Source organism: Anopheles ziemanni, chromosome 3 (genome assembly GCF_943734765.1).
Source record: "Anopheles ziemanni chromosome 3, idAnoZiCoDA_A2_x.2, whole genome shotgun sequence".
In the NCBI taxonomy this organism is placed as follows: Eukaryota; Metazoa; Arthropoda; class Insecta; order Diptera; family Culicidae; genus Anopheles; species Anopheles ziemanni.
Genome location: NC_080706.1, coordinates 35,289,535 through 35,300,273, shown reverse-complemented (window position 1 = coordinate 35,300,273; position 10,739 = coordinate 35,289,535). Strand labels below are relative to the sequence as shown.

Below are 10,739 nucleotides of genomic sequence, written 5' to 3'. Positions count from 1 at the left end.
GTAAGTAAAAACAATAAACAACTGGTTTATCAATCTAAGATGGCTTGTAGCTTGATCATAAAGAAGCTGATATCGATGCTAAACAAATCAAATTCCACTAGAATTTCAATCGAAACGATAACACAAATGAACCACTCATCCCAACACTACCTACCCCAAGTCGGTACATTTAGTTTATCACTGAATCGCTTACAAGTTTATCTAATTATAAAGTCAGCACAAATTTGCAAGTCAAAAGGCGTGAACCAATGCGTTCGCCGCGTTGGTGAATGTGCAGCGACCGCTCAAACGTTCCCATCGGCGTACATTAGTGCGTAGTGAAGCGCAATGCAAGCACAACTGCATTCGAGTGCAGTTGCGACTGTCGAACTTCGAACGCGTGCCATTGTAAGCGCGAGCTCTTGAAATCCAACCAGCCGTGAAGGGTACAGAAGTAAAGTGGTGGCAGCGGATGGGGCGCGTGCAACAATATATGAGAGCAAATGGAGTTGCAAATTGAGTGGAGACTCTCTATTGAAATTTCAACATTTTACATATTTTTTCTGATTAAGTACTTCATTATCAAGATATGTGCAAATTTATCGAACTTAAATGTTTATGCTAATTAAATATCTTCCCGAGTCAAATTCAGACATGATGTTTTATCCTTCAAGTAGATCATTTTTTTAAACTTCAATAAGACAATTTTATTCACTTATTAGCGAAAATCTTATAACAAATCTAATAATGCTTATAACTCACCTATAAAATTGATGAATTTTTAATTCTATATTCAAAGATATTTCAATTTGTTTTTTTTTTTCTAATCACTAGAAGCGTTATACTTATGGTTCAGTCGGGCAAGTTCAAGAGCGGTTAAATTTCCGCGCCGCACAAAACATGGTGGGAAATATCTCTACTCATCATTACGAACAAGAGCGTACCTGTAATTTAAAAACTGCATTTCCATCATTTTATCCACCAAAGATTGTACCTGCTGTTCGATGTAATTACACGATTGTCACTAGATCACCTACGTCCGGAAGTAATATTAGCCGGAGTCTATCGTTCGCATCAACAGTTGTGAGTTAGTAATGAAGCGAATCACTTCATTGGCATCAAAACGACCACCAAACATGTTGTACCTCGGCGAGTCAGTTGTTCTGCTTCTGATCCTTTCCTGTTCGGTGAGTTTTAATAGAAGAAAAATGATTAAAGCAAAGTATTTTAGGTCCCTTGGTGATTGATTTTAGATACTAGTGGATGGTAGAATTTCACCGGAAGTGGTCGCCCTGAAGCGAGTGCTGTACGATGAGCTGCAAGCACTCGAACGGAGTGCACTAGTTACACACTCTGCGCATGCCACATCGGACGGTAGTGTTTCCGGCGAGCTTCGGAGTGTTTTCCACGAGTTTGAACGCCAAAATCAGGAAAGTATTGCGGCCATCCTGAGAGTGCTGGCGCTAGTGGATCATACGCTCGAAAATACCATCGAGGATTGCGCGAAAATCTTTGACCTTCCCTCGCTGGAAAGTGAGAACATTGTGTTCCGAGACGTTACACGGCCTCTGTTGTTGCGTGTCGCTGAACTTTGCCGACAGATCACAGAGGAAGATTTGTCAGGGCTAGAAGCCACGATGGAGGCGGTTGAGAAGGAAGCGAATGTGTATAGGGAGCGTTTGGATGCCACCAAAGGATACATGGAGACAGTATTGATGAATCTGGAAAATTTCTACAAGGACAACTCGATAATCAGCAGTTTTGATGAAACACTTCAGCGCATGAACGTGCGAACTACGTCGATCGAAGATACAATCAGGGGAGCTTTGCAGAACTTTTCCGACAGGCAGAGTTTGATGCGATCCTCGTTAATTGTCACTATTTTCCAAACCTCAACCGACCCGGATGATGCCGAGCTGATAACCAACTTCTTGGATGGGCTGGCAAACGAAACCAACTTTCTAGCGGATGATCTCATCGAGCTGGCTCAAATAAGAAACAATCTAACCGAAGATATATTGCACGACATCAGGGTGGGGGTTTATGATATTCTTTTCAGTTTGATCGATTCTCCAATGAGTGCTTTTTTAGAGGAGGAAAATTCACTTCGCTGTTTGGCCGAGTACTACGAACACAATCCCGTGCAGCACATGGTGATGAGTTTGAAAAACATGTTTGTTTGCTACCATGTTGATGATGCTCTAGCAGAGTCCCTGGAAACGATACAACGGTTACTAGAACTGACCGCGAACGAGGTAGAAACCATATGCGAAGGACTACAAACATGTTTCCGAAACAGTGCAACCCAACAAGATACCAACGAAGACATAATGTCGTGTTTCGAAGCGGTAGGCAATAATGTATGTGACACGAATATGGTAGATGATGAACACAATTTTCTTTTTCTTACAGGCAGACTCAATCCTAAACGCAACGGCAGAATTCATCGAAGCAAAGATGGATGAAATGTCCTCACATTTGGAAGACGCAATCAACTTTGAACAGGTCAAAATGCAGGCTTGCCTATTCTACAAATTTCAAGAGTTTATGATTAGTGAAGAATTTATAAAGCTCCGCTATACAAGCTGTAACGATGCAGAACCATCCAAAATTCAAGACACTTTAGAGAAGAGCGATATTGCGGTATAAATAGATAAATAAATAATGTTATACCGAATATAGTTACAACAATGCAAAGCACAGATCATTTGATAAGGATCATAGAACTTTTTCTCATTTCATCTTGACGTTGCATTCACTCCAATACTTATCAAAAAATACACTCACTTTGGTATATAATACGGTTAGTAAACATAATGTTACAAACGAAATTCAGTTCATGATTCAGGTTACTTAGCATAAATATACTGCCCCTAGCTTGCAGAACTGGCTTTATGCTTTTGAGTTCGTTAACAATTGAGAGAAAGAGATATGTGAGATGGATTTTCCATGTCTATTGATCTATACTGATCGTCCCTATTTTCTGTTCCGTACTGATTCCGCTTCTGTAGTCCTATAAATTGTGCTATCTGTTCCCTTGTATCTTGTGTTAAATAGTCCGAACGATATCCTTGGTTCATGAACGCCCTTGTTTATGCAATCTGATTTGATCCAGCATTTACGATCCGATTATTTTCCCGCTTTTGCAACACCACAAGAATCATTGTTGCATACATAAACAGTTTTCTCGAATGTTGCTTACATTTGTTAACAATTAATATATTTCATTAATTTAATTTTATTTACATCCATTTCAACCAATCCAATATAATCCTTACTTTTTAAATAACTACCATTAACTGGCATACATGAAAAAAGTCACACTTCAGTTTTGTTTGCATGTATAACGAAGACTTAGACCGGCGGATAATGAGTTAAAAAGAAATTTGGTTTCCAGGATTTACAGCATATCGAAATAAAGTTTTATTTATTGTGCAGTTTTATGCTACTTTAGATCTCACAATAATAAAGTAGAACAAATGGAAAACCAGATGCTTCTAATTGGTATCATGTGCAGCTCTATGAACATTAAAGTAATACATTTTCGCGATTGCATTAACCCTAATCATTATTCCTTCTACTACGAGTGTAAAGTTTCTAACACATTGCTATTCTATTTGAAGTGAAAAATTCTTATCTTTCCTTCCGTGGATAAATTTGCTAATGCTAATGACAAATCGAATAAACAATTTTAAACGTGCTGATCTTCGCTCGGTAAAGGGCGCCTTTCGACGTATATATGGTATTCCGATTCTAGTTTAAGCGTAAGATCAAAACGAAATTGCAAATCTTCCATCTTCAGATCGGACTGCAATCGTAATCTTCTTAATATGCTCGCTAGCATCACCTTCATACCCAGCATCGCATACCGGGCACCTATGCAGTTCCGTGACCCAGCACTGAATGGCATAAACGCATTCACATTCCTTCCAACGCTGCGCTCCGGCAGGAAACGATCCGGATCGAACACTCCCGCATCGGAGCCCCAGATATCCGTTCGTCGGTGCATGGAAAATATACTTATCGTTATCAGACTATCCTTCGGAATTTGTAGCCCCGCCAGTTCGACGTCCTTCATCGTCTGACGCGCTATGTTTGGACCGGACGGAGCCAGTCGAAGGCTTTCCTTGATTACCCGCTCCATGTAGGTGAGGTTTTTCAAACTTTCCAAGGTTATGTCCTGATCAGCGGAGGGATAGACTTCCATCACTTCCCGGTAGACTTTTTCTTGAATCTCTGGATGCATGGCCAAAAATAGACACGTATGTGTCACCTGCAACGCTGTTGTGTCATTACCCTGGAAAAAGAAAGTGTCTTAAAAGAAATTCTGCTTGAAAAGGTGAAACCTGCCTGGACCAACTGCTCACCGCTGCAATCATCGAGTAGATATTATGAGTAACCTCGATATCTGTGAATGGTTTTCCATTGTGCTTCACCGACACCAGCTGATCAGCAAATATTTGTGGCATTTTAAATTCCTCCCCATCGTCAATCCGGTCATCTTCCAAACTCCCGCGTGATTTAGCTTTTTCGATTACCTGAAACATTCACTGACGGTTTGACTAATATCGTTTGCAGTGCAGCTACGGTTAATTTTTCTCACCGATTCAAAAAAGCGATAACACATAGATCGTCGCTCCGACTCTTCTGCGCAGTCCTTCGTTAATGCGTACAGTGAATCTAAGTAATGATGCATACTTAACATACGCTTGGCAACCAACTCGAAGCAGCTAAGATTAGAGATTTGTCAGATGAATCATCCACGTATTCAGCACAACACGTCACAAGCTCTTCTTCTCACCGATCAACATTCTCAATGAACGTTTCCTTCCCCGGCTGCTCCAACACGTCACATCCGATCGTCGTCCCGCACACCATCTCCAGCGTACACTTGCTGATGAAGGGGAAAAAGGACACCGTTTTACCACCGTTGCACACTTCACGCTCCATACTCTGCACCATCAGCTTCGAGCAGTCCACAAACACGGGTATGAAGCTGTTGAGGATGCGTGTATTGAAGGCCGGATTCAGCGCTTTCCGTTGCGTTTTCCAAGGGTGATCTGTAAATTCGAATCAACCATCACCAACGATCGTCACACACTTACTGCAGGTCAACAACACTTACAGTGGCCCGCAAATATGCCATGCTCAAGCTTCACAAAATCGTAGAAAAAGGGTTTCTCCAGGCAGTCCGGGTGGGTGAGCACTGAGTGCATGATATCCGGATGAGACGTACACAGCACTAGCTTTGGTCCGAGCCAAATTTTGAACCACCCATCGTTCTTGGCGAACGGTTCGACGAGCACTTTGAATAGCTTGGCACGAGACTTCCCAATGAACAGATGCCCATTTCCTATCAGCGGATAGTACGGCTGCATGTTCGGTAAGTGTTGCGCAAATCGATGTTGCTGCAGGATCCAACGGTGGGATCCCCAAAGAACCACCAGGATTAACGCCAACCAGAGCCACCACATTTTAACGTTTGTCACCCAGCAACTGATTCGTCTGGACTAGAATGCAAACGACGCGCGCAGGAGTATAAATAACCGCGCACCGAACGATCCGAATGTCGGAGCAAGTTCCTCCGCCACCAGAAAGCTACTTCCACTTTGCAGCAGACAGAATGTGGCGGCGGAGACGGAGAATGCGCCCGGTTCTGGATGACAAATGTATTTCAATCGCTAATGGCGGGCGAGACACAATTTCACATGCTGTACGAGATCGGCGAGCCCTTGCGTGCCCTTTGGTGGCCATGTGGGAGATGAGTGGATGTCTGTTAAATAGACCATCAACCTGCTGAACTTCCGCTAGCAGGCGACGTACAGGAAGGGCATTGGCCAGGGTCTGACAGCGTCTTTACGAGCATCGTACGTAAGCGAGCGACAGGTGAAGGTAGTTTCCTCTCAAAACGCAAGGAACACACGATGACAATGTTTTAAGTATATCGGTCTGAGTTTATTTTGTCTGATTCCAATTATCCGACAGTTCCACAATTGAATTAAATAATCTTTCTTTGTGTTCGTGATTGGTGGTGTTGTTTCGGATGTGGTGTAACTTGAGGCACAGTCCTCTGATAGTGGCCATTCACCGCGCAAGCAACTCTTACTCCCTACTACCTAGTGGTGCCAACTGAGGACCAACAAGTAACCTTTGTGAAAATATGGGATCATGGGTTTTATGCTGACAAGGAATTGTGCTGCTACAGTGCATGGTTAACAAGCGCTATCTGAGCCTCTGTTCACCAGCGTTGCGGCTCACCGACCTACACGAGCGTTTGTTCTCCTTTAGAGGCGGCTGACGGAGAAAGGTGGAAGCTCGTCAGCTGCATCCAAGTTGGCAATCCCATGAACATCCCCGCGAATTCCTAGTAAGAGACCATATGAAATATAGTGGTGAACAAGAACCACTACGAGGAAGACAAAATAGTGGACAGTTATTGTAAGCTCGGGGACGAGGAACTTTGATGGAGTTGATCATTTTCTTAATGACGCTATAAACCCGCTAGGTATTTCATTTGCTGCGCTACACAGACCGGTGTAGCGAAGGCGGTGACTTGGTGGATCAGATCAAGACGAATTTGAGAGACCTGCAGCACAGAACCGGAAACGAGCCGACCTACGACTCTAGTCCGATTATATGTATGTGTTCGTGTTACCTGTAAAACCAAATCAAAACAGTTACTAATATATTCTGACCGTGCTGCTATCAATATCCCCGTCTACTTGTGGGGGGACATACCATATGTAAACAACTCAAAATCGACTCCGGCCGACCAGATTCATTCATACTGTCAGACGAGGAACTGGATGGAACTGTAAAGAAATGAGTTATAGCTCGTATACCGGATTGTTTTATATGCAATTGCAAATTGAGATTAAAGCAGCACCAGTAGATAAGATTCATCAAGTGGTTGTGCATACACCAAATACATATAGCATTGCATATACACTTTTTGAATTGAAATATTTAGAACAGAATAAATACCGGAAACAGGAGGGTTATCGAAACCACGAATGCGTTGAACTTTAGAGATACATCGACAATTTTGACGAATGCATCTATTCAATGTGTGATTATGGTTTTCTTAATATGGCTTTTGGCGAAACTTTTCAATAGTTATTTGTACATACAGTTCCTTTGAAATACTTTTAAATATTATAAAAACGAGTGCATATTAACAAAAATTATTTTTCAAAAGAATTTTTTTAAATTTTCAAGCACTTTTCAGTTGAACCAACAACATTACAACAACCGTCATCGTGGGTTGCTCGTTGCGTCGTTTTGAGTCCTGCCGCACATGTAGCATTTTTTTTGGAGTCTAGGAGATCTCGACTCAACCAGCCTTTTTCCGCCTTTTTCATTGATGACCTTTTTTTCATAGGACATCGACGAAAATACTCAGTTTTTATCGTTAACTTATGATCACCTCTATTATTTAAAAAAAATCTATTATCTCACAAAATGCGAGCGTTAAGCTTCAACATCTGAGTTAAACAGTCCCATGCTCCACACATAGGTGGCGCTAGTTAATTTTTAAATTATGATAGACCAACGACGGATAATTTTAGACGGATCAAAACCAATCTCAAATATGCTTCTTGGTAAAAGAGTAAATGAGGCCCCGGCCGCCATGTTTTCGATCGTGGCTACACCTCTTGTGGACGTTTAAACTGAATGTATGCAATTGGTGATACATTAATTCGTTAAATTCAACTTAAGAGTATTTGAACCGTAGTGTGTACCGTTAATTTCGGCTACGCAATCAACCTAGTGGTGCGGTATGAGGGGGGCCCACGGGCCCCCCTTATTTCTCAAAACTATAACAAACTCTCTTTTTCGGTAGACCTAGCGCAGTCCGCTCGCTTCGCTCGCTGCGGGCGCGCCGCCGTTTCCAAATCATTTCTTCGGCTAAACTCATTGTTTCATGCTGTCCATCATGTGTGGTATAGTTTAGTTACTAGTAACTTACAGTAACTTAACATGTAAAAGTGTATTGACCCGCATTCACCCTCCACTGCGTGATTAGTTTAAACCGTTATGTTCTTTTAAGCGAACCGTTAGCGATCAAATATTTGAAAAGTATGCATGCGTCGCGCTTTGCATAGCTTCAGGCGCTTAATGTGAACCAGTAGGAAGAGGAGAATCTAGCCCGGGGCCTCATTTACTCTTTTACCTTTCCTTTAAATCATTTAGCCCTTTTTAGTACTTGTATGCCAAGCCCTGAGCTAACCGATAAAAATTTAAAATATGTTTCAAAACATTTATAACTTTGGAAAATAATAAAAAGTTTTAACCCGCAATAATCTTCGAAAATAAAAATTGTTCCAGAAATCTTTCAAACAACACTTAAATTAAATAGAAGTGATTGGATAATGAAATATTAGAAGTAGTTCAATAATTGATAAATATAATTATACTTTTGAAATAACAAATTTATAACACGAATTCAAGCTGGAAAATATTTCCAAAACTGACATTATCATCGACTTTACTAAAAACAAGGATGAGAATAGGATTAATTCATTTTTTTGTGACCACTTCGTTTTCCTTTATTTTACTTATCTTAAGCGTATTTCCTTCAACTATATATTTAAAGGCTCCAGTTTTAATTTATACCCTTGCGATAGCTTGTTTGTAATGTCAATCTTGAATTCCATCTCCTCATACTTCAAATCGGTGTGGAAGCGGAAGTTTCGTAACAGTTGCACAAATGTCACCTTCATGGTGATCATTGCATACTGCTTACCAATGCAATTGCGCATTCCCAAACTAAATGGCGCAAACGCACTCGGATGGCGACCCTTGGAGCGTTCAGGCGAGAACCGATCCGGGTCGAAAACATCCGCGTCCGGGCCCCAAAAGTCCTTCCTTCGATGCATAGCCGCGATGTTCAACAAAAAGTTTGTCCCACGGGGGATCAAGATCCCATCCACCTCCACATCTTCGATGGAGCTGCGTCCCACGAATGCAGCCGATGGACAAAGACGTAACGCTTCGTTTATACACTGCTCCAAGTAGATCAGCTGACTCAAGGCCTCCAGAGTTGTCTCCTGTTCACAGCCTGCCGGAAAAACGATGAGTATTTCGCTGCGCACTTTTTTCTGCACTATTGGATGCATTGCTAGCAAAGTTAAAAGATTGCAGATAGCGATCGCCGTAGTATCATTTCCCTGCAAAAGAGGAACGATTCGCATAACTTCTAGAATGGCCGGTATATGGGATTCATAACACTCACCGCTATTATCAATGTTATGGCTTGGTGTAGAATTTCCTCATCGCTGAATGGCTCACCTCCTCGCGTACTTTTCAACAACTGGTGGACAAAAATCTGAGGCTTCCGGTACTCTATCTCGTCGTCCGTAGTGGTTTCTTTTACTCCATCAACCTTCTGACAGTTACGTTGCACTCTTATAATCTAGAAAACGTGTTAATTCATTGTGTTAAAGGATCTACTTCATGGAAAGATCTGTGCATTCCTTACATTTTCCACATACGAGGACATTTCCTTTTTTAACCGATTTATATTTTTGTTCAATTTAGTAAACCTGTATATAAAGTCTGGATGGTACTGCACGTTTATTATACGCTGCGCTATAGCATCTAATCCGCTAAAGAGACACGAAGTTTATTAGTGTTCCGCTTCACAGATAAACAACAAAATGTTTTAATGGATCTACTCACTCATCGATAAATTCCAACACCTTGACTGCCTCCGGATCATTCAGCGAGTCCGTGCCGAATGTAGAACCACATACCATGTCCAACGTACATCTGGAGCAGTATTCCATCACGTCCACCGGTTTTGAGTAGGACGCCATCCTCATTCGTTCGACCATCCTTCCGACGCACTTGTCGAACAACGGGAGATACTTCTCCAAGATGCGCTTGTTAAATGACGAATTAAGCGTCTTACGCTGATGCTTCCATAAGGAATCTTACCATAAGGAAGGAAACAATCACGATATTATTCTTCACCAAATTTTCAAGCTTCTTCACGTGCTATAAAACTTACAGGGAGATGCTATGAGCCCCAAATCGAGCTTTATAAAAGCATACTCTTTGAGTTTGTTCATGGTCTTTGGGTTATCCATCACGGCACGCATTATATCCGGGTGAGAAGTACACACAAACACTTTCCACAGGAGTCTGATTTGAAAGAGTCGATCGTGGCTCTGAAATGCATCTCGCAGAAGTCGGTACAATTGCTCCCGAGATTTTCCCGCGATCAGCGGTAAATGGCCCAAAATGGGCACATAGGGCTCGTGCATTTCTATTTTCTCCGTAAACTTGAACATTTGCTGATACTTCCAGTATAGCATCACGAGGAGCACTATTCCGATTGATAGTAGAACTAACTCCATCTTGTGTTTTGTAGCAACTTCGAGTGCCACACCGATCCACGATTGCACAACTACTGACCCCGGAAAGCTTGCCTCCGCCTTTTTATCCATGCGATAACACAATCGAACCAGCTGTTCGTTCTTCGCCGGCAAAATATTGTTTAAATTACACTACTTAGGGCAATTGGCACAGGGTAGTACATGCCCGTTTCCTTCTTTTTCTATTTTCATGGTATCTATAACACATGTAAATAACCACAAAATTGGACACTGTTTTTTTGCAACTTAAACAAGACATGTACAGGCTGGCGCGGTTTTCATCGACCTCGGTTTATAACGTTTGACAAATGGTATGATCTTGGTTCATAGTAACGTGCGTTGTTCTTCATACTCATACGATTTAATGCAGTTTGTATGACA

The 10,739-nt window shown here is 41.7% G+C and overlaps 3 protein-coding genes across 3 annotated transcripts; 1 reads left to right on the top strand and 2 right to left on the bottom strand.

Annotated features, from left to right (window-relative positions):
- Window positions 1-1,115: 1,115 nt before the first annotated feature.
- On the top strand, window positions 1,116-2,628 carry LOC131284650 (uncharacterized). The gene is made up of 3 exons (XM_058313514.1): window positions 1,116-1,166; window positions 1,233-2,339; window positions 2,392-2,628. The coding sequence occupies exons 1-3, from the start codon at window positions 1,116-1,118 to the stop codon at window positions 2,626-2,628; spliced, it is 1,395 nt and encodes a 464-aa protein (XP_058169497.1).
- Window positions 2,629-3,670: 1,042 nt separating this feature from the next.
- On the bottom strand, window positions 3,671-5,453 carry LOC131284649 (cytochrome P450 4C1-like). Its single transcript, XM_058313513.1, has 5 exons — window positions 5,105-5,453; window positions 4,781-5,039; window positions 4,583-4,709; window positions 4,347-4,517; window positions 3,671-4,276 (listed from the first exon to the last, which is right to left on the bottom strand). Exons 1-5 carry the CDS (start codon window positions 5,451-5,453, stop codon window positions 3,671-3,673), a joined length of 1,512 nt encoding a protein of 503 aa, XP_058169496.1.
- Window positions 5,454-8,561: 3,108 nt separating this feature from the next.
- On the bottom strand, window positions 8,562-10,340 carry LOC131284648 (cytochrome P450 4c21-like). The gene is made up of 5 exons (XM_058313512.1): window positions 9,992-10,340; window positions 9,661-9,913; window positions 9,461-9,587; window positions 9,215-9,394; window positions 8,562-9,149 (listed from the first exon to the last, which is right to left on the bottom strand). The coding sequence occupies exons 1-5, from the start codon at window positions 10,338-10,340 to the stop codon at window positions 8,562-8,564; spliced, it is 1,497 nt and encodes a 498-aa protein (XP_058169495.1).
- Window positions 10,341-10,739: the final 399 nt, after the last annotated feature.